We start from the raw sequence: 25,120 nt of genomic DNA, 5'->3' as shown, positions 1-25,120 counted from the left end.
TCATCTTGCATGAATTCTGCCTTCATATCTTCTTTAAACAGATAAAGTTCATACAAATATTAAATACTTAGAAAAAAATATATTTAGGCATTTTGCATTAGTAATACAGAATAAATTGTACTTTAATCTTTAGGTGCCTCCCTTCTTACTCTGTAGGATGAGGCTACTTGTGATAGATTTAACTGATTTTATTTCTATGGGTGAACCCAGATATTGTAGCGGTTAGTACCATAAAAAGCCCATGAGGATTTTAATAATTCTGCATTTAGAACTGAATTAAATCTGTGTTCATGAAATAACATGATAGATCATGGTTTAAAGAAAAATAAAAAAGAAATATCATTTCATTTTAAGGTCTAAAGGCCATATTATTGTTAAAAAATGTTCACTATTTTAAATTCCAATTATGGTTTACCCTGGTAGCAAGGTTTAAAATGTTGTGTCTGTAGTCTGAATGTGTCTATTTTCAACTTCATGTCACTGAAATTTGCACTATATTTGTCTGTAAGATTCACTCTTCTGCCAAGGAAGTTGCTTAAAACTGTGCTTGACCATCCCTGAAATACGCTTAAAAAAGCTAAATAGGTTCAAGTCCTGGTATCTGTTTCACTACAAGACAAACCTCTCAAGCTGTTTGGCATTCTTGTGGCTCTTCTTTGCTGCCTCTCCAGTTTGTGTGTTATCATTTTCAAAATGAGCTTATCAGAACTTGCTGTATTTGTTCAAGTGTTTGCACCACTGCCAGATACAGAAATAATTTAAGTGTCCATATTCCTGCTTAATAGTCACCTAATGATGTAGGATTACACTAGTGCTTTTGGCTGTGGTTTTATTTAGGAACACAGATTTTTCTCACACTCAGTAGAACTCACTTTTTTTGGAAAATCACCTTTTTCCAGATAGGGTGCTCTGCTCTATTTATTTATGGAATTTGTTTTCCTTGTTACAAGAAGAATTTATCTTTTATTTGCTTGTATTAAAATATGTATTGTAACTTACTTCCAATTTAACAAATCATCAAAATAACTATGTACTCAGAATCTGTCCTGGTGATCATTACTTCTCACTTTGTGTCAAACAAACAATGTACAAACATTATTGCAATTAATTTAGATTTTCTTTCAGATCACTAATATTTTTAACTTTTTTAATAATCCAGGGACTGTCACTACCCTACCAGAAGCATACCCACTTAATGATGACTTTATCTTAATTAAATTTTGATTTGGAATCTTTTAGTTAGCCAGTTTAAATGCATTTAAAATATGCCATATTATTTTGCGTAGTTTTATTTTTTTCATTAAGCATTTTTGTGGTGTCAGATTGGTGCCTTATGTGGGTTATTACAGCACTGGTACCTGTCACTAAGACTGGAAACTGCATAACAAATATTAATTTAATTTGAAAAGCTCTGTTTTCCATAAAATTATTCTCCTTTAAATTTTTATGAGCTGGGTTGATTGCTATTCTGTAATGGAACAGGTGGTTGGTTGACAGATTATGATCATCTGACCTTTAAGCCCCTGTGATATAATGAATGTATATATGTTTTAAATATTGACCCAATTTTAGCTTTCTTCTATTCTTCTGCAATTATACACTCTTCAGTTTTTGGAAAATTGAAAATCACTAACAAAAATCTATCTTTCAGTGAAAATCAGAGGTAGGATTTGGTCTTGTATGACCATTAGTCATGATCATAGCGAACGATATATGATTATGTAATAGCAATACTGTTTCATAAGACAGATTTATGCAAACAGTTGAGATGAGTTTGTTTAAATGATCTTGATAATGACACTGTCCAGCTTTTGGTATTTGACTTGGCAATTTGAACATCTTTACATGTAGAGGGTTCCTTTGCATTTTTTAAATGTAGCTCTAATTTAAAAGGCTGTTACTAAAAAAAAAAAAAAAATAGATATATGTGTAATAACTTATGTCAAAGTATGTTTTAATAGGAGTATTTGGAGCTACATAATGACCTATGCTATAAGCTATGAAAATATAAATATCAAAATTATAACAAACTATTATGCGAGTAGAGTGCTTTGTAGGGCTCTGAACTGAATAATCTAATCGGTATTATCAGTTGAAATTTATCTGTCAACTGTATAAAATATGTGTATTAGTTATAGTTGAATGGAGAAAATGCCAATAGACAATATCTTGCTTGTTTTTTTATTATAGAAAGGCAAAAGCTGTCCTTGCAGCATATGTACATTTCTTGCCAAATAATGCTCAAGTAATCTAAACTCTGAAATAATTTATTTCATCATTTCTGTACAATGAGTTATATTGGGACAATTTTTTTAGAGAGGATAAGTATAGGTGCAGGGAAAGAAAAAAAATTAAATAAGTGAGTAGGATTTATGTCATAGAAAAATGGCTCTTGGGAATGAGTCAATGATTTTAAACGTAGATATCCATGTATTCTCAATCAGATTGGATCTGAGCTTTCTCAGTACACGTGATTATTTTGATTAAAAGTTTTGATTCAATTCAAAATGAAGAATCAATGAAATAATCTGAAACAGCACATACTTCACTAAAGCTGAATTATATAGTCTGAGATTGAATCATACACACCTTTGATTAAATCAGTTATCATATGTCATGATAGAATACTTTTCCATTTTAGCACAGACTGCAGTAGTATAATATTCATGGGAACAGAAAAGATAAACTTTAAAAATGCAAGGAAGTATTCTTAAGTTTTAACTATATGCTTTAGTTTTTACCCTCTTAAAGTCAAACTGAAATGTATGACTTACTGTTGCCCTTTCCCCCAAGTCAATATTGTCACAAGTCTGCTAAGTTGAGTGTTAGAAAAAATAAATAACGTGTTGGGTATGGGCTTAACTGTTGAACATCAAAATTCACATTTATCTGAATTAGTGAAATCATAAAATGCCCAATCAGAAATTTACATGTAAGAGTAATCTCATATGAGATTCTGATATACAGAATAAAAAGAAAAATATTTTACCTTAAATGTTCAGTAGTTACTGTTGTAGGTGCTGAGAATCGACATTATATGCAGTATCGTTCAGCATGTTGCTAAAAAAGTCCTGCTCAACTATTAATTACTGTCAACAGATGAAGTAAAGATACATGTTCCATTATTATGGTGTCAGGCACTGAGAGGTACACATGAATGAAATGTCAAATTCAATATAGTATTAAACATATGATAGGTTACTATAGAAAAATATTGATAAATGTTTATCTTCTTTATGCACTTCAACAGAAAATGCAAGAAAATAATCATGAGAAGCATATGCTGCAAGAAAATTCACGTAGGCCTGAAGATATGGATTAGAAAACATTGGTATTTGCAATTGAAAAATGATCAGCTAGAGAAAATAATTCAGCTGTAAAAATTTGCATCTCAAATCTCTTCATATAGTTTTCTCACAAAAACATTTGTCAAAGCAAAAGGATGTAAAAATTTCCATCTAGGAAGAATAGTGCTTCAGTAATAGAAAAGTAAAACATTAAAAACCTGTGTGCAGAATTCACAATATAAAAGTGTTCTGCTCTCAGTGTTAAAGACCTTTATGGTAAGGGAATTAAATGAGTGCCTATGAAGTCAGTCTTGAATCATACCTCAGAACTGAACTTGATCACCCAGATTCTAGGGTACCTTTGAGAAATAACTTTTAAAAATTAAAAAAAAAAATCAAAGACATTTTATATGCTTGTTCAGATATCATATTTTCACCTAAATTTATTTTTTCTGCAATTTTTTAAAGCACAGAACTGTTACACTTCGTAGACAACCAGTTGGTGGCTTGGGCTTAAACATAAAGGTATGGATAACTTCTTGTTTGTTTTTCTTTTAATTTTCAGTATAAATAGTTCACCACAGTCTTAATTGGGATCTCATGGTTAATACACATCTTTTGCAGGGTGGTGCTGAGCACAAAGTGCCTGTCGTCATATCAAAAATATTTAAAGACCAAGCAGGTAAAATATATGTTTATATTATTTAAATATATAGTACTATAGTATACATTGTTTTTTCTTGAGAAAATTAAAGGTTCTTTGAACACAGAATTAAAATACATTTATGGATCATTCCTTCAGCATCACACTTTCTTTAAGCCTTTCTATAAATGTCCAAGCGCTCCATATGTCTTTGTGCTGAATTTAAAATCTATAATCTTTTCAAGTCTTTAAGACTTGTACTTGAAATTTTACTGGTCAATATTAGCTTTAGAAAATACACTTTTTACAGCAGAAACACAACTGTGTCATAAACATAGCATTTAACATTAATCATAAAAACACAACTATGTTATAGGAAATCTACTGATACACTTAACTTTAATAACCCAGAGGATAAAATAATATGAACCGAGCATATTTTTCCCGACACAGTAATTCATTGCCATATGGTATGACTTCTTGTGCCTAGTAGCAAACAGAGAGTGATTTGTAATGTTGATTTTTATTGTGATAACACCAGATATAAATCAGTATAATCCAACCCAGTTAATTATTACATTGACAAGTATTTGCAAAAGAAACCTCCTTTGCAGGGTAGTGTTAGAATTTGGAACGATCTTGAAAAATTGTAGAACTGTGAAAAATAAAGGGTCAATTCAGTGGAACCACTGCACGTAGGTGGGAATAATGAACTACACAAAGATAGGCAGCACCTTGCAAGGTGAAATAAAGGTTTTAGTTGATCAAAAACAAAGTCATATTTTTGTGTCTGGTGGACATGGACATGGTGACTAGTTTGTTGTTTTCTTCACTAAGGCAACCTTTAAATATTTGAAGACTTACCATGTTTCTATGATAAATCTGTATGTTTCCTGTCTTCTCTAGAATAAGTATGGCCATTTCTTATAACCTTTTCTGCAAGAAAAGACAGAACACTATATAATGATACTCATTACATGCTGTGCTCCTTAAAGGACTCAGAGCCATTGGGATCAGGTTTTTGGCATCATCTTTTTAGCTTATCAGACTCTCTTCCTGCTTTGTGTAGTAGAGGCTGAGCATTTTTTTTCTACTTGGCACCATGTTCAGCTTCATGCTTTCCTAGATCTCAGACTGTGCTTGTTTTTTTCTTCTCTGCATTTTCTTTAGTGGGTCCACATTTTGCTAGAAGTGTAATACCCAAACTTGGAAACCTATTTCCAGCTGATATCTAATGAATACCCAGTATATTGGCTATACTGAATATCCTATTGGAAAGAGTGCTTTAAGTTTCTTACACATAGAGTACTTGTGTTTATATATATCAATATAATATTTTTTATGATTGTTTCTGTTGTTTAAGATTCTGTTGTTTAGGATTGTTTCTACAGTGAGGAAGAGAACAGATATTTTCATATCAATTGTAGATGGAACAATAGTAAGCTTCTAATGCATAGCATAATAAATCACATGAAGAAAACAAATATATAGTTAAAAGGAGAAGTATAAGCATCCAGGTCTAAAGAATGTAGTTCAGGCAATTAAATACAAATAAAGGAAAGATATCTACTGCTCTTTTAGGACACACTACTTTAAATCAAAGTTTATTGTAAGGTTGAATATCAAATAGTTATGTGCACTATTTTGTACATTGTAGGTAATTTTTGGAAATCTGTATCAATTTGTAGAGTAACTAGTGCACCAACAATTTTATGGGATCAACAGTTTACCTCAGAGTTGAGAGTCTCTTCTCAGAAGATACCTGTTGTAAGATCTTGTAATGTTTTGTCCAAGAAAGCTCTAAAATGAGTAGCAGTTACAATAAGAGACAATGCTGATCCTGGCTGAATCAGTGAGTTGCATGAAGACACTGACCCAATTAACAAGGTATAAAGAAGGTAGTATATGCATTAACTGGACCACTGGTGTGGGTGCTGGACAGCATGACCTCCTGAGGTACCTTCCAACCTAACTGTTTTTGTGATTAGCAAAAAAAAGATGTAGCACTGCAGGAGCATAGACATGTGATCAAAATGGTTATTGTGGCACTTCGTATCATGCACCCCCATTCTGGTTACTGAATGCCCGCACAACAGAAAACAATTCTTTTTTGTTTTCTTCTGGAAAATGAATATTTCTAAAAAGCATGAAAGGTTTTGAGAAAAACTTGGAAGTCTGGAATGTTCACATACTGCAAATCTTTCTGCAAATCTTTTTTTGGAGATGATATCGAAATCTCAAAATGTTGCTGGTATTCTGTTTAGAAAAAAGATAATAACAAAATCTGTTCACAGCATTATCTTGATAGCAGGATATTTAATTGGTAATTAAAGCTAATAAAGAGATTATGTCCAAATGTAACTCATAGATGACCCTGAGGAAAGATTTCAATTTTAAGATTCTAATGTTACAGGAAACAGTTTAATACTACTATTTAAAGGAAAAGTAGTTCTATACATATGTGCATGCTTTCTTTTTTTTTCAATTTTATCTCTCCCTATTTATTTATACACATGTATATTATATACATATATATGTGCATATTTATAAAAATATATAATATATAAAAATTGTGAAAGAATAATGATATAATGTAATGAAAGAATAATGTTATAACAAAAGGATATGTTAAGCATGAGGAGAGATGAGACTCATGCAGAGTTATCTCTAACTAAACAGCTATGTGTTCAAAATGTGAATAAATTAACAAGAACTTCTGTTATTCTAGAGACTAATAGTGGTGAAACTGGTAGTCTAACTTGAAAGGTGGCAATGAGATAACACCCTTTGTATGGAAACATGGGCAAAATCACTCAACTTTACTTTGGTTGGATACAGTATTATTTTATAGTTCCAAAAGCTGGAAGTGTAATATATTAAAGTAGTTGATTCTCTTGTATGTACCTTTGCAAGCCTTTTGCTGTCCTAAATAATGTAATTAGTCAGCTGTCTTTATGCCCTCTTTAAATTTCCTAATTATAGGTGAAGAAAGGAAGTGATTTTGTTGGTATTGACCTAAGCAACAGCTGAACACTTCAGCTGTTGATATAGGATGAGGATTTCAAATTTACTTGATTTAATTATTCAACACAAACACTTCTATAGCAACAGTGGTAATAAATATGATTCTTAAATTTTTGTCTATCTAGGAGGCCCCTCAAGGAGCTGTGATCTTTCTGTTTATAATTTCTAGATGAAGATACCCTACTTCACTATATTCCAGATCAATATGACTTTCATGAACAAGTTCACTGAAATATATACAGACACTCAATTCAAAAGCATAACCCTAGATTTCTGAAATACAAGCTTAAGTGGCCATTCAGTTCTGGAGGCTGATATCTCATTTATTATGAATCACAGTAAGAATGCCCTGAAATCTGTCTGAATACGTGCTCTTCTCAACAGTATTAAGAAACAGCAAGTTTTGCTAATGTCCCTCGTCACCGCAGTACTTTATATTTCTCTGTGGTTTCTGTGTTCTGTCCTAACAAACATACTGCATTTTTTCATACCACCAAAGCTTTTATTAAAGTTGATTTCAGAAGGAGAGAAGTACTATGTCAGTCTCTAAATGAGAACAAGTAAACATGAACACATTTATGAATTCAAAACAGAAGCAGTGTACTTAACTTTAGAGTCATTTTAATCCAGCACGGTTGATACAGATATCTTTCCAGAGTTATTGAATTGCACACTTTAAGGAGAAGCAAATATATGTTTCCTCAAGTATAAGAAAGCTTAAACACAGGAACACTTACAAATCATCTGTTAAATATAAGATTGGAAAACCTAAAATGGGTAATAATAAAATCATTTCTGCTACAGTAACTAGGAAAAAGAGTAGGCATTCAGGAAAACTGGAAAAGATGGAATATATTCTTATAAAATTGTAGGGATTTTAATAAAAGAAATTATTTACTTCTCAAACTAGCCATCTAGATATCTTTACAGTGCTTATCTCTGCTATGTCAAAATACTGTCTGGAATTAGATCACACAGGAATCCTTACTGGTAAGTTTTGTGTAAATATGAGTCACTTGTGGAAGGCTAAAGGCAACACCATGGAAAATGCCAAAGATGGGACATGTTCTTCCAGAGGTAATAACAGCTGTTTGTATTTCTTTAATAAAAAGAGGATAGTTTAAACTGCTAAATATTTAAGAGCAACTGAATGCTTCTTAGATCTTTCTAAAGAAATGCAGTTACAGGAATATGAAGCATGAAACTTAGATATTAATATAGCACTTACAGATGCTTACTTACCTAGTTGCAAAATTTTAGAATAAAATTTAATTAAGAACAAACTATATGGAAACATATGGACAGTAATTAGACAGTCACAGATAGACAGTTACAGATAGACTGGAACTACATGGAAACTAAACTATGTGGAAACAGACTGTAAACTCTGCATCACATATGTGGTGAGTTGAACAGTCATATTCCTAAAAAAAAAAAAAAAAAAAGTCTTGATTATGAAATAGTAAATACATGGGAAATGAGTGGTCCTTTATTTACTGGGCTCCTCAAAGAAAGTGTCCCATAGCTTATTATTTCACTTCCAAAACAAGGATTTGTTGTTCCTGCCCATGTGTCTAATTTTCCAGTTGACTCAGAATGTAAGCAACATTACTAGTAATTTCACAAAATACGTTTTTGAAAATATACTAACTATTAATGTGAAAGCTTCTAACTAAAATTTTCCCAGATTGATCAATACTTTCTCTTAGTTTTTTCTTTGAGGAGATTTAATACAATATTGTTTTTCCTTTATTTTCCTTTTTGAAGCTGACTTCAAATTGAGTGAATCATTACATAATACTTTGTGTTTTGCTAATAGCTTCTAGATGTGTACTACTCATATTGTTATCATAATCAGTATTAACAGCTAATTTATGGTAAAGAATGCAGTAGTTTTGCAGTCCAGTATAGATTCCTTTTCTTACAGATGGGTGATTGAACAATTGAACATGGCTAGTTGAAAGGAATCAGATCATTTAGGCTTATTTGATGCACAGTGAACCTATGAGAAATGTTGTCAGGTCCATTAAATGTCCCTTAAAATCCTTATACACAGTAAGAATTAAATTGCATGATCTTTTCTATGTTTCTCCCTATTATTTTTCTCCCTATTATCTGTTATTTTCATTTTAAATGACTAGGGAGTCTTTATGAGCTTTTGGAGGCTGTAAATCCTCGTGGACTTTAAAATAACTTCATTGTACGTATAACTGACTTTTAATCACATATAGTATTGGGGGCGGGGTTTGTAAAAAAAGTTTATTATACCGGTCAAGGATAAAATTTCTCTTTTATGTTGTAGAATTATGAAGCTAGCAATCACATTTTTTTACCTTGATGCAACATTCCATTTTTGTGAGAACTGCTGTAATAATCTGACTACTGCTGTGAGCTTTGCCTGTATCTCTTGTAACATGTCAAGTCAGACAAGCAACAATGATGAAACAGACTCATCTCTTCAGAAACAGAACAGTGAGTTCAGCTCACTAAGGCATGATGAAAATAGTTAAATAAAATTAAATACAACTTGGTGGAAGAGGGATAGTTTGGATTTTGAAAGCATTTTCCCACCTTCTGTGCTCTATAAGGTGATGTATAACCCACATGCTGCTATATTGAAAAAACTTCTGTTTTATGTGGTTAGTCCATTTCTGACTGAAAATGGCATGTACCATGGAAGAAGTGGAACAAACTCAGGACATTCAGCTATTGAAACATTCTTGGCTTGCAACCTTGCACTCTGCAAACACAGAATGTGTCTATGACCAAATGCCACATCCTGGCTGCCTGTATTCAGGGCCTTCTGTTTAGAGGACATAGTGTGGATTTGTCAAGGGCTTATGACAGGTTCATTTACACATAGATGCCAAACAAAGATGGTTTAATGTGGAAGCACATGTGCTGCTTCCTCCCTAAGTATTTTTTCAGAGTTGACCCCAGTCATTCACAAAGGTAGTACAGCTGAGGTAACCAAGGCTAGTCTGAATGGGTCAGTGGCCAGAAGCCAGGAGCTTGACTCCAGTGGGCCAACAAGGTCAAGTTTAAGGACGAGTTAAGCCCAGATGGAGGTGCTTGTGTGCATAAGGAAGTCAGAGTGGATCAAAAGCTTGTGTTACACCTTGCACTGATGAAGGTGGAGGTTGAACATGAGTCCTTCATTGAACAGAAGAAAGGCCTTACTTGAACATAGGACATTAGAACTTGCACGCTATTTAATATCTGTACACTGTTTCCTAGTGTCACATATTTGACTTAATATTTTTGCAGGTTTATTCTTATTCTCTTCTATTTATTTTTAATTATTTTGCCCATGTTATTTTTCTTTATTACTGGAAAGCTAAAGGTATCTGAAGATAACATCTACTCAGTGTTCTCGCTCTTAGATCCACGCCTCCAGCACTACGTTTGGTTTGACAGGACCGAGTAGAACATTCTTAGCATTTAGGATTTTTTTCTTTTTCAGTATTGCATCTTTGAGACTAGTCAGGCACCAACAGGGGCCTCATTACCTGTTGATAGAACATCTCTATGAACAGTTTAATAGCAATCAACAAGAAGAGGCAAGTAGTTTGATCTCTGATTGAAGAATATATTTTTATTCAAAATAATAATTAAGCACATACTTAAGTTGCAATGATATGGAGTCACTATATGTTTAGTGAAAAGTGTATGGATAAATTAATTCTACAGTTGAGGCTTTAGAGTAATATATGATAATGGGATTTGTTTTGAGGGTTAAATGCTGAAACAAGGGACTTATTGAGGTAACTAAAGAATTCTTTGAGTAGAAGGATGCACAAGCTTAATTTTTAGTTGTTTGCTTAAGTGAACAGGCATATACTTAAAATCAGATCTGAGAAATGTTTTTAAGAACATAATGTTTTTAAGAAGATATTGGAAATATTTGTATGCTTTAAAATTATTTATAAATGATTCCCCAGGAAAAGAAAAATTGGAATGACATATTTGTATGTTTCACTTGAAAATTATGTTTTGTTGTGGAATTTGCTTTAATTTTCTTTTTATAGGATTTAAGAGCTTGATGAATTCAAAACACATTTTTAGAGAGAAAACCAAAGTATTCACATTTTAGGCTGATATAAAAAATTTTTTCATTTATTTGATTTGGCTAAAAAAACAGAAAGAGTGAACTAGCTGCCCAATTCCAGACTTACACAGTCACTTTCTTTCTTTCCTGAAATGAGGCTTTATATATGTGTGTATTTATATACATGTGTGTGTGTGTGAATGACACCTGAGGGCTGTGCTGCCATTCAGAGGGACCTGGACAGGCTGGAGTGATGGGTAGAGGGAATCTCCTGAAGTTGAATAAAGGGAAGTGCAGGGTCCTGCTCCTAGGGAGGAATAACCCCATGCATCAGTACAGGTTGGGGATTGACCTGCTGGAAAGCAGCTCTGCAGAGAAGGACCTGGGAGTCTTGGTGGAGAAGTTAACCATGAGGCAGCAATGTGCCCTTGTGGCCAAGGCAAATGGTATCCTGGGTTGCATTAGGAAGAGCATTGCCAGCAGGTCAAGGGAAGTGATCTTCCCCCTCTACTCAGCCCTGGGGAGGCCACACCTGGAGTACTGTGTCCAGTGCTAGGCTCCCCAGTACAAGAGAGACATGGAGTTACTGGAGTGAGTCCAGCAAAGGCTTACTAAATCCCCTGATGAGGGGACTGGAGCATCTCTCATATACTGGGACTGTTCAGCCTGGGAAAGAGAAGGCTGAGGGGGGATCTTATCAATGTGTATAAATATCTGAAGGAAGAGTGTCAAGAGGATGGGGCCAGACTGTTTTCAGTGGTGCCCAGTGACAGGATGAAAGACAACTGAAACACAGGTAGTTCCATCTGAATAGGAGGAAACCTTTTTTACTGTGAGGGTGACAGAGCACTGGCACAGGTTGCTCAGAGAGGTTGTGGAGTTTCTATCCTTGGAGACATACAAAAGCCATCTGGACAGGATCCTGGGCAATGTGCTCCAGGTGATCTTGCGTGAGCAGGATGATCTCCAGAGGTCCCTTCCAACCTGAACCATTCTGTGATTCTGTAAAGATGTTTCTGGATATTGTACTTTAGTTCTGTATGTATTTCATGATCAATATTCACTTTGGAAGGTGCATTTTGCAGTTTATGAAACAAAAGATCAATATTAAATCTGAAAACCATAATCTGTAATTTCAGTGAACTTGTAGTATTACAGTTATCATTCACATACTTTAATCTTAATAGAGAAAGGTATCAAAATGCAATATACTGTTTTAATTATCATCTCTTCCATGTAACATTTCAGTGAATATACTACTGCCTTAGGATACCACTGATATGAACAATTCCTATTCTTTCTTCTACCTACCTCTGGTTGAACGTAGTTCCTTCATGAATTTCAGAAATCTAATTAAATAGAAGTTACTATTTGAATTTATTACCATTACAGTCCAGGTAGAAGAAAAAAATTATAATTATTCCATGCAGGCAAATTAGAGACCTAGACCATATGTGTTCACTCAGATCATTTGTTCAGGAGAGAACCACCTGAAATCTTTCTGTAGATGGATGGTGTTTTGGACTTTGGGTTTGGAGCTTGCTTTTACCATGGTGCTTTAGTGTGGAAGCTGAAGAAGCAAGCAGCTAGACAGAAAGCATCCTCTGGTCTGTAATACAGACTCACAGTGCACTGAAAGATACCGATTAAATTCAGAAGAAAATTCATGCAGATATTTTGGGGCAGAAGCACAACCAAGAATCATACAGTATATTTGATGGAAAGAGCAAATGTAGTGATCCTTCTGCTGGGAGATAGTGTCATATGGAATAATATGAGAAATTTAATAACATCCTTTGGCAATTTCAGAAAAGTTCTATTTTTGATCTTTTCACTGTTCTTATCTTCCTTGTACTGATTTATGAATTAAAGACTTTTTAGGCTATTTTAGGAAATATATCTCTTCTTTCCTTATAACTCATTTAATGTATATACTTCTGCTATTTCTGGCATCACCTCAGTTTGTCAAGTAAGTTTTCCAATTTTCATATCTACAGCTGTTACAACGTTTTTTGCATTGTATAATGGTATGTAATGGAAACTGAGTTACCTATTTTGGAAGAAAAGATTGAAGATACCAGATTTGTGTTTAATTTATTTCTATATAAAATGTTACATATTCATAACTTGTCTGACTTTATATTATGCTATTCAGCTCAGTAGGCTTTTTACCTGTGATATTAATCATATGTCTATTAGAGCTAACCTTACACCTTAGAATATTGCAATTATGTGAGCAGATTCATCTTCCTTTACATTTTACTGCATTCCTCAATTTATTCACCAAGTGATTAATTAATTTTAAAATGTGTGCAACTATTTTCAACTGAAAAATATTGTACTCATTCTTAAAATATTATCAGGTTTATATTGAGTAACATGTAAAGACTTTCTGATACTATTAACCATATTCCTAGAAATGCTGCATTTTTATCAATTTAACTAAGTTTGCACTGACTTTTGATGGGGTCCTAATTATTCTTGCCTGGTAGAACTTTCTTTTATTGTTTAACAATAAACATAGCTTGCTCACAACTGTAACTGTTGCTTTTGCTACTTACTTATTGCTACTTACTTCTGTCCTTAAACAATAGATGAGTGTTTTTACTTTTATTTTCAAAAGTAATGAACTTATTGGCTATAGTTAGGAATGTATCTCAAATAATAAATAACAGTAGTAATGTAGCATTTTCAAATTTTCTAAAGATATATTAAAAAAAAAGATGCTGTGTTTCTCATTACACCATCTTAGGTGCAATGTGTTTCCTTGAAAAAGTGAAGTTTTAAGTACTTCCATGACTAAAGTTCCAATTTTATGTTTCTTAACTTCTAGTATTGGTATTTTTCTATAAAGACAAAGTCAGATGAGGAAGAACTGATTTACTAAGTGTGCATAAAACTGAAAATGTTTTCCTCTAGTACAAATTTATTCACATAATCACACATTCACAAGTTATACCACTCAACACTATTGGGTGAGGCACATGAATTACAATGAGATGAGAATTTACTGTTCATCAGCTGACCCATGATAACATTCATACGGGCTCTCTTTGCTGGCAACAAATACAAGATAATCTGTGTTACGTTAAACCCCTTCCCTTAACTAAAAAGGTAACTTCATGTGTCTCAGTTTTTCTTAATTGACTTCACACTGAATATTATTTGCTTGGAAATCACTGAAAGAATCACATTTTTAGCAGTTTGGCTTAAGATTATGATAACGAGACATACAAATACCTGGACTTCTGCAGGAAATTCAAGTTATTTGCATTTTTCTCCTAATTTCCTAAAGTAGGTCTAAAGTTAGTCTATTTTATCACAGTGTGTGCTGACACTTCACACAGATCATCTGATAAACTGTCAATGCAGCTGATGTCACAAACCTGCTTGCAATGAGAAAATCATACAAAAGCCTTCAATAATTTTTCTTTTAGTCAGTGCTAAAAGATAGACGGGCAGAAATTTAACTGAACTGTAAAGCTTTTCCTGTTATATCTTTTGATATACAAAGCATATTTAATTAAAAAAAAAGGAGTCATCCCCAGGACTTTTCCACATGTCTTCTATGTTTTGAAATGCATAGAGCTTATTGCCCCCACCAGATCAGAAAAAAAATGGCAAATTCTGGCAGTAATATAGGCTCTCAGAGTTATTAGGCAATTAGTATCAAAATGGTATTTTTTGAAATTGGCAAGAGACACAGAGGACAGTTATAATATCATCTGCCTTCTAAAAGTCACAGCAGGGCAGGAAAAGGTTTGGGTTTTTAATTTTTTTAAAAGTTAAAGAATTTTCTCCTGTTTATGCTTTTCCTTGATGCCAGTTGCTATGCTTTTGCGGTTGCTAATTGCACTTACCCATTTGCCTCCGTTTATTTTTTGGCTTATATAAAATATAAAACAATATTTGTTTATAAGAAAACAACATTTGTTCCATTGATATAGTCTGCAGTGAAAAATATTATGAATTTGTTGTTGCAGTAGTTTTCCTTTCAAGTTGGACTCAGTGCCAGCCATATAGGGGAAAGCACTTTTATTAGTAGAATGTTGTAATAAACAAGTTATTCTGAAAACCTGCTTTTTTGCTTGTATCATCTGAAGGGAAATAGTGAAGAAGCAAAGCCAGTGTCAAAAGCAAAGCCATCTGCAAAACAGAGTCATCCCTGTTACGTTTGCCTGTGTGACGTTTTCTGATTTTATTAGAATTAAAACAACTTTTCATTTGAAAAAAGAAATTTCTAGCAATTCACAGCAATAAAGCAGGCTTTGAAATCATGAGCTAACTGTAAAATCTCCCCTTAAGCTGCCTACTTCTGTAAAAGATCTCATAAAATAGCTTAGATGGTCTTAAGTATCAGAATTGACTACAAGCTTGCTGATCATTCCAGGGAATGGAGTGGAGAATGGGATGAGGGAACAGCCTGTGAGGGATTCTCACACTGAAAATGAGTAGAAAAAGAGATGGAAAATCACAGAGATAAACAGAGCTAGAAATGAATAAAGCAGAATAGGGAAGAAAAATGGTAATAATACTGGAACAGAGAAAATCATTTTTGTTACAGGACCATAGTAAATACGACACTAACAATCTGAAGTATATATGGTTAGAAGTGTCCACCATTTCTTCACACCCCCACCCCCAGTGGAACCTGACTCAGTTACATTTTTCTGGATGAGATATCCATGTTTGATTTGGGAGGATTATTATTCTTAATTGCTGTCTAAGTCTTCTTCAAAAACTGCTATGAAAATCTGTCTGCTCTCAATGTGAGATTCTCTTTGCTCCTCATGAGGTCTGTTTTTTTTTTTTTTTTTTTTGTGAATGTAGTTCCCATCTCACTGTGGCTCCCATTGCATTCTAGGAACCGGGAATTAGAAAAACAGTGCTTAGGTTTCTCACAGCAAAAAAGATCCAGAAAATGATATGGGTAGCATAGAGTATGAAGAATAATTCTGAGAAGAATCAACGTCTGGAAATCAAACTCTAGTTTATACTAAATCCTGTTTTCATCCAGGATATCTTTATTTACAACAAATACTTCCTTAATATGTTAATGCCATGTTAAATTAGTTGTGTTTGAACAAATATGCTCATTATTAGAATACTACATATATTCCTGTATGCACCTTTGCAAATGTTCCTTTGATAGTAACAGCAGTACTCAAGGACTCAACAGTGTATTTTGTAAGCCAGGAATATGTGTAATTCTTCTGAGGTAAATATCTCTCTTAGAGCAACAGCTGTTTCCTTTTCAGTAAAAAATATCAACTTATTTAGCAGTAGTTTACAAGAAATGGAGAAAATCACAATATTGGTATTCTCAGTGAAATAAAGGCAGAAATTAAGGTCACTAGCTAGCATGGAATTTGGGTAGAATATTGAGACAAATATTTCTATCAGTGTAAAAAGAGATAAATTATCTCAAATTCCACATAATCTATTGGGAGCAAATAAACTCCAGTGTTCAATAGTCTTATATCAAATAGCATAGTTTCTTCTGGAAGTATACGTTCTCTTACCCTCATGGTAAGGCATTAGTTTAACAATGAATTCATGGCTTGAGCAAAACTTACTGACTCAAAAAGCATCATCTTTTGCATCAGCAGTTATTTTATGGGATTCTCATCCACGTATTCAGCCAGCCTAATCCTGCTTAGCTTTTGGAATCTGATGCAATTACGGGCTATTGTGATAAGACAAAAGGCTTACTACCCAGATTTATTTTATAGTAATGTGAAGTCAGAACTTGCTGTGTTTAGATATAGTATTCTCCCCTTTTTCTTGGCAATATTATGTCAAGTAAGTCTTTCTCATGCTTTTACAGATTCCTATATTTGCCCTCTAGTTGCCTTTGTATGTTTACCTTCTGTTTGTGTAGCTTCTTAGCTCTGCAGTAATCTTGAGAGAGTAAATAAGTAAGAGCTATACAACTCTATTTTGAATTATGTGCCAGCGGAGAGGAGGAGGGAAACAGAAAGTAAAATCAAGCAATCCATAGTTAGACTACAAAGCCTACATCTGTGCTCTTGGCTTTCTGATCACCACAGAGTGACGCTAAATCACACTTAATTAATTGCATTAATTTCTTCAAATGATTTAACATTTTTGGTATGCTCCCACAGATTCTTCTGTCGTAATAATTGCACATGTTTAATTACTAACAAAATAATACCTTTCACTTGCAAACAAAGAAGTGCCAATTTTTTTGGTATAAAGCATGGTTTCCTAAAATTTCCCAGATTACTACTGCTAAAAGCAGCAACATTAGTAGTTGTATTTTGACCCATGCACATATATTTAGTTTCTAGACAACTATGATCCCACTCCCATGACCTGACTTTACCAACTTTCCTAGTGTTACAAGAAAAACACCGCCTTCTATTATGTGCAGACCCTGCCTGCCCAATGAGTAGAACAGAAAAAGACTCACTTTATTAGTATTTCTTTTATTGAAGAAAATCTGAAGTTTACAATTGCTAGCACGTATCTATGACAAAGGTGTTGTAGACAATTCCTGGTGTCAGTTGCATGGACGTGACTGTGACCTATGCCAAATTGCAAGGAGGACTCCATCTAAGAGTGATCAGCTCTTGCACAGATACTTGGATGGTGGGTAGGTGTCATTATGTTATCTGCACACTGTTACAGTTCATACTGTTCTTTACATAGTCCAAGTTCAAAATACTTCTGGTCTTCCAGGCCAAAACAGTTTTATCTTGAATTAACTTTGTAGAAGCAAGAGCATATGCAGCTATAACAGTACCAGCTAAAATATTGTTTGGCAAGATGGCATTAGCTTTTTAACAGTTCGTTAACCTACTCACATAAAGTAACTAATCACTAATCTGCTGTGAGTCAGCAGGAGATTCATTCTGCCACTAAGGCATTCAGGGATGTTGAGGAGGGTAGTGGCATTTTCTGTATCACTGCTGAATATCCCACTCCTTCATTCACATAGGACCTATTATCGTCTCTCCAAAGGTGTCTCCAAAGGTCTCCGTGCTACATCCTGACTTGACCTACTCCTGTATCCAGTACTTGTCTCACCTCACTTCTCCTGTGCATGTCTCACATTGAGTTGATTTCTACAGTGTGTCAGACTTCAGGCTTGTGTACATGTAGGGTCTACAAGTGAATTCCTAAGTGGGTGTGTAGGCAGACACAGTACTTCAATAACATGAAGCCATCTTTTTCTGCCTGCTCCACAGGTACTGAGAGAAGTGAGGAAACCAGTCCTAAAATTTCCCATGTACTACCAGTAGTTTACTTACTACAGTGTGGGCAACCTCGTGCTTTAGAATAATGACATGGTGTTTTGAAACACATTTTATTATTGAGTGAGTTAAAAGCTTTTCTTTATATGATAAACTGGACACATATGAAAAGGAGGAAGACTAAGCTGAGGGAACCTCATATTCAAGAATAGAAATTTGGACCTTTTTTTTGCTTTAAATAAAGAAATGGAATTTAACATAGTACTGTAAAGAACGTGTGCACTTAAAAAGCTTTTCCAACAAGGTATTTTTCAATGTCTGAAGTAAGAGAGTTCCACTTTCAAATATTGATTAGAAATGTCAAATTGTTTGTCCTTAAAATATAGTAATAAATCAAATGGCAGCAAGTGTCTCTTTACAGTCATGATGGACACTTTGACTAGTTCATGGGAGAGGAGGGAAAAACACATCTGTACAGCTTTAAGGAGTCTCTTGTACTCTGGTTACCAATTTCTCCAGTCTTTGTTTTATTTCATCTGGTTTCTTAATTAATGATTTTCATTTTCCTCATGCAGTGAATACTTATGCCTATATTTAAAGCTAAGCCTATGAGTTGAGAGGTCTGTAAAGTCAATGAAGCTAATCATATGCTTAAAACTGATCATGTTTTTGTGCAAAACTAATACAGTGTCAGAGAACTTACTGCTTTATATATTTCCTATGTAATTCAGGAATTTAACAATTTTTGAAAAATTAAATGGAAATATTTATTTTGATAAATGTAGGAAAATATGCACAATAAACTATTTGAAGAATCGAATCTGTATTAGGAACCATGATTTGTGCATGAATTAACATGTGGTAAGTCAGGATTTCCCTAGCATCTGTCCTGTAAAATTTACAGCTTCACAACCTTACAAAGTTTAGAGAATTTAATACAGCTCTCCTCCAGCCCTAATGAATATGAAACACAAACAAGGTAAAGCTAGAAAAAATTACTTCTACTTCCTTTTTCTTCTCATCAAGTGCAAAATAATTTCACATAGTCCATGACTCTTTCTGAATTTTTAAGTGACTTCAATGATGGGCAACTTGCTTTCAGGAAAGTGTCTCAAGTCTGATACATTCTTAAAAGTAAGAAATTTTTATTTGATTAATTTCATATCATTTCATCTACGTCATTCCCTTTGGACTTCCCAGATGCTTTCTTCCTACTGCAGTATCATTTGTGAATTTTACCAGTGTACTTTTAAAGCTTTTTTTTTTAAAAAGGATAATTAAGATGAGGACTAAAAGTGTTTTAACACTAATTGCTGCAGCATACATTTAATGTTCTTTTAAAGCCTGGTACATTTCTGCTTGTAACTACTTTGTGCTTATTTTCTTTTGAAAGTTTTTTTTTTTTTTTTTTTTTTTTTTGGCCATGTTCAGTTCAAGATCACTGAAATTATTGGTATTGGTACCAAAATTCCATATTATTTCAAGTGAAACTTGACTGCACATAAATTGGAACATTTTACTTGAAGTTAGAAATGTTTTTGTTGTGTAGAGAGCATATAATTCCAGTGAAAACACCAGTGAAGTTTTAAATGATATATCCACTTGTCTTCAATATTTAAAATATGTCCTAGAGAAACAGAACTGTCTTTTTCTCTCTTTTTCTCTCTTATTTTAGTAGCAACTAGGTTAATTCCCTGAACCACAGCTTCTTGTCAGTTTTTTTTGTAGATTTATACATTTTTGCGAGAAACTGAGTAATTCCCTTAGAGCTGGCATTCACCTAGGTCGCAAATTATTTGTTTTAAAGGGGTAGTATCTGTTTAGTCTTTCAGATAACATCAATTTGCAATACACTTGTAACCTATAATATGAGTTCTGCATCTTTTCGCACGTCTTTGCAATTTGATTTGGGCAAAATACTTTTGTTAGAAGCCATCTTTGATTTTAAATTATAGACCATTGGCTGAAATCAAAATAAGAGACTTTCAAAGATGATTTGCCAGACTACCATCACTGGCCATGATGACAGCTAGTGCCATTACAGCAACCATGGAGCTTTCTACATTATTGTTTTGGTTTGGAGCAATATTGCATTTTTGGAGCAAATCTCCTGATTGTCCTTATTTTCAATGTTTTGTTTCAGATCACAGAACATTTGGTATCAATCCTGTAACCCACCTTCTCTCAGTTACTTTGTCTGGGCACACACAACTGTGCAGAGACTCTGCAAGAATATAAATGCTTTGTGCTCTTAAGCTGTAATATATATTGGCTAATACACACGATACATTGGTATTGCAGTACTCATTACCCCTGGGGGACACCTAGTGAGTCTTTGCTGGCCTGGAAGTCATCAGCCAGGTGGGGAAGGTTCAGCCTCCTTTGTTGCCTGGAAGAGATTTGATCTTCAGTGTTGCTGAATTACCATCTTCCAGTTCCCTGCTTTTGTCTCTTGAGATTTTCTACCTTTTCATGTCAGTGTTTTTCCTCTTCCATCTTCAGCTGCAAACTAGCCCCGTCAGAACAATCTTACCTGTGTCTGTAATTTTGACTTTCTTATCTGCATGATGCTTATCTGCATATTTTATTATAGCTCTTTCTCAAAATGTAGCAGTTTTCACAGAAGTCTGAGTCAAGATTATACGGCTGTGCTGCACCAGAATTAGGTAGTGGGTCATGGCTAGGTCAACAACTAGGAGGATGGTTACAACTACCAGCCTCTGGCTCTTCATGATTCACTCTTCCACCAGCAACTCATCTTCCACCCAAACCTCTCCTGGCTCAGTAGGCTTTCCCTTCTTGCTGGCCCTTCTGTTGTTTTCAGAACTTTTTTTCAAACTCCTTGTGCCCCCACCTCTCTTTTATTGTACTTCTTTTGTCAAGTGTCACCATTTCCAGTTAAAATCTTTCCAATGGTGACATCAGCTGCTTTGGTCTCCCAGACAAGCCAAGAAGAGAGGCCCTCAAGGAAACAACACTGCCTGCTGCATGACATCCTCATCATACTGGAGGCCTGTAGGTTAGTTGAGTGGCAGCCATTGAAGTATGTATGATTACAGCTGCTTTGCTGCAGTGATTTGGAGCGTGGGTCCTGCCATCACCCCCACACAGACCAAATAATATCCAGGAGGGCCAGGACTGCTTCATTAAGGGTGCCCTCCTGGAGAAGGTTGAAATCTTACTCTGTTGGTATTACACCTTTGTTCAACTGAAGTTGAAGTTCTGCTTCACTGTAAGGAGGTTCAAATAGCAGGTACCATTGTATCACTTGTAAGTAAGGCCTACTTCTGCCGATGTGGCCCATTATAGCTACTGCTGGCATCAGGAGTATGTCACTGTGTGGCACAAACAACAGGATGCTGGTGCGTCTCTGGATGGGCTGCTTAGGGGCCAACATCCCAGAAAGTGAAGGTTTGTGCAATAGCTTTCCTTAGGCAGCTTTGCCTCACCTGGGCTGTGGGACCATTCAGTCTGGGAGACCAGACTAACTAGTCTGAAACAAAACTTCTAAAACCCATATAGCATAGGTATAAGGAGTGTCAACAACAGCTGCTTGAGCTGCTGACCCATTTCTGTTGTGCTTCATTATTGCTCATACAAACACATACAGTATTTCTCTGTTCACTGCTCAATCTCATACAGTGGGCACGGCATGCCTCCTGCACCCTTTGACTTTATCCTCTCATACCTCAGCTAGAATTTCAATCCTATTCACTATCCTGTCCTACACAATCGTATATGTGACTGTTCATATACTTAAGTTAACCACATCAATCTTGGTAGGATCAGAGCCTTGCTTTTAATTAAGTACTAAATTCCAAGAGGTAAATGTCCTCAAATTCCACTAAAAATTACGAAATTTAAAAATCAGTGAGTACACCTCCGGAAATGTCATTGTTTGTACCTATACAGAATTATTTTTCCTTACAGTTTCATTACAGTGTTCCCATTAATTCTGCAAGGCAGGACACATGCAAATCACACACTGAAATAATGTATTATGTTACTCTCAGGAACAAAGCTAACTCAAACTTCATATTAAAGAGTGGTATTATATTCTAGGCACAACCTCTTTAATTATAGCAGTCCCTGTAAATTTGTTTGGGGGGAAAGGAGCTGCTAAGCAGTTTTCAAAATTCCTATTTTCCTTTTGTAGAAGACTAATGAAAAGTGTGAAATACGCTTTCCACATAATTTAATGAAATCCTGCATTAGTGAGAAATTACACTTGTGCTCCATATTAAATAAGTTCTTTGTGCATGGAAAGTAACTCTTAATTTGCTTAAAATTGGAAGGAATCTATTAGCTTTACAGGATGGTAACTGATTGCTGTGCCACTGGTATTTTTCACAAGCAAAGCAGTTTCAGATGACTGTTATAAACAGTACGCTAAACCAAATGCTGAAAGGCAATATAGCGTTATTTTTCACTACCTTTTTCAATTAAAATGTACTCTCTTTGTAATCCCACAGCTGACCAAACAGGAATGTTATTCATAGGAGATGCAATAATACAGGTCAGTAAAGATTTGCTTGTTCTGCAGACACGTTTGTTTCATACTTGGCTTTATGTCTATTTCTTTAGCCAGCTTACACATTGCAAATCGTTTTCTCTCTATCATATCTGCTTTTAGGTTAATGGTATTAATGTAGAAAGTGCTACCCATGAAGAAGTGGTAAGTCTTTCTACTTTGATTTTTTGATAACATGCAGAATATTGTGTCCATACTGTTTTTTCTCTAGCTTTGTACCATAGCAGTTTATTTTTTCACTGTAAAGACACAGTGCTTTAGCCAGGTCTGTCAGGCATGTGAACATTAAGAGTTTTATTTTGCCTGTTCACATTATTTATAGTTTCTTTATAGGTACCTTTTTGTGACTGTTCTTCACATTAGGATACATGCACTTGTGGCACAAACGTACTGTTCCAGAGTCCAGTCTCCATTATCATTTACTGTAGTTTTTACATTCCTTAGAAAAAATAAATTTTTAAAAGCAGAAAATAAGGCAAAAATGCCAAATCTTGGTAGGTTATGTCCATTCTCTTCAGTGGAGCCCAACTGCTCTTCCCAGAATACGAACTTTATCAGTTTCACCAATGAACATATGATGAATTTTTTCTTTCTGTGAACTGTACACTGGGCTACTTGCCATAAAAATTGAATAGAATGCAAATAAAAAATTAAAAGAGCTTCACTATTTAAGAATTAATGTTAAACATATAAAAAACATACATCACCTTCTTAGGTATGCTACCACAGGTACTCAACAGTCCTGTGGGTATGCACAATTACAGTTTCTCAGGGAAGGCAAATACATTGAATAGTCTTTTTTATATATATATATATATATATATATATTTAAATATGTATGTATGTATATGTACATGTGTGTGTATTTGTAACTTTATTTATTTATGCACAGAGGTATGATCTTTATGGAGTATGACTTTGTTATAGTCCCTGATCCACTGGTATTGTAGGTGGTCCTAAAGGGTTTAGGTACTTTGATAATACTTTTAAACAGTACAAAAATTCTCAGTTTTTTAGCATTGCAGGAATAAGGATTGAATTACTGTAGTAAAGAATCTATTTTAATTGATTGTAAGAGCAACATTGAAAAATTAGATTATGTGAGGTGAGTGTCATGTTCCTGCTCAGGTATTTAAAATCTTTGATACCCTTTGCCTTCAGTACGATTAAAAAGGACTCAAGTTTTGCAGGTTATATGTGTGCGTGTATATATATACACACACATATATATATGTATGTGTATGTGCACATGTGCACACATGTATATATATATGTATAATATTATATATAATTTATATGTGTATTGTGACCACAAGGTGGACAAGAGAGGGTCAGATACCAGCGGAGAGAGACACTCAAGGTTCATAAGGGGTTAAGCAGGATAAGTTTAACAAAGGATTTACTCTACAGACTGCATGGGGAGCCCCAGGAACCATGAGGAGGGGTTGCCAGTGGGAGGCTGCTGGAGGCACGGGTAGGACACACAGGTCAGACGCCCAGGTGGGAGTCAACTTGTTGTTCCTAAGGACCCCTTAAGTCTACTACAACTGTTTCCTCATCTCAGCTGTGCTAACCTGAGTAGCTACTGTCTGGAAAGCAGCTAGACGTTGTTGACAAAATGGAATATGCATGCCTGACCTTGATGGGAATTTGGTCAGTGCATAGTTTCACACAGTGGGCCTGCTACTATGTACGCTGCCAGTCACTGATTCCTCACCAGATCTTCAGCAGGTGTTCTCACTACATGTATATACACCTACATTCATGCGTATATATATAGTTATGTAGTTATTGTTGCTGTGGGCTGTATTGCTTAGCACAGTGTACCTGTTTTGTGTTAGGAGTTCTCAAGTGTTACAGAAATATCACTAGTACATAAAAATAAGATTTATCCTTATATTTAGACTGTGTCTAAATGCTGGGGCAATAATGGGAGGAACAGAGAAAGCAGTGGTGATAACCCCATTCAAATTTCAGCTTATCCTGTATGTCATTTTAAGACAGTATTCATCAGATTTGGGGGAAGTTTAAAAGAAAGAAACTTTCTTTGAAAGAAAGAAGCTTCCCCCAAATCTGATGAATAGTGTCTTAAAATGTAAGAAATGTACTTAAACATTGGTTGCAGATTTTTCTTCTTTTCTGAAGATTCTTTTAGATTGTATCTGTAGGACCAAGATGCACTTCCTACCTTCAAGTCTGAGTGCACATATTGTACACATGCTAACTCCAAGCTTATACTGCCAGATGTTAGAGGGATAGAGATAATAAATAACCCTAATATAAATCTTTGTACCTAATAAGACTAAATGTAAATGTTGAAGCAAAAAGGAGAGGAATAAAAAAAAAATACAAAGATATACGAAGTTAAAA

The 25,120-nt window shown here is 34.6% G+C and overlaps 1 protein-coding gene across 1 annotated transcript in view; it reads left to right on the top strand.

Moving 5' to 3' along the window:
- Window positions 1–25,120, top strand: part of LOC135329905 (gamma-2-syntrophin-like) — a 163,928-nt gene that overhangs the window by 41,169 nt on the left and 97,639 nt on the right. Inside the window, exons 4-7 of the mRNA XM_064519947.1 lie at window positions 3,756–3,812; window positions 3,912–3,969; window positions 22,692–22,735; window positions 22,853–22,898. Of these exons, the coding sequence (XP_064376017.1) occupies window positions 3,756–3,812; window positions 3,912–3,969; window positions 22,692–22,735; window positions 22,853–22,898 (205 nt within the window). The remainder of the gene's footprint in view (window positions 1–3,755; window positions 3,813–3,911; window positions 3,970–22,691; window positions 22,736–22,852; window positions 22,899–25,120) is intronic.

This window comes from Dromaius novaehollandiae, chromosome 14 (genome assembly GCF_036370855.1).
Source record: "Dromaius novaehollandiae isolate bDroNov1 chromosome 14, bDroNov1.hap1, whole genome shotgun sequence".
NCBI classification, from domain to species: Eukaryota; Metazoa; Chordata; class Aves; order Casuariiformes; family Dromaiidae; genus Dromaius; species Dromaius novaehollandiae.
Note: the sequence above shows the minus strand (reverse complement) of the source record. Positions and strands in the feature narration are given on the sequence as shown.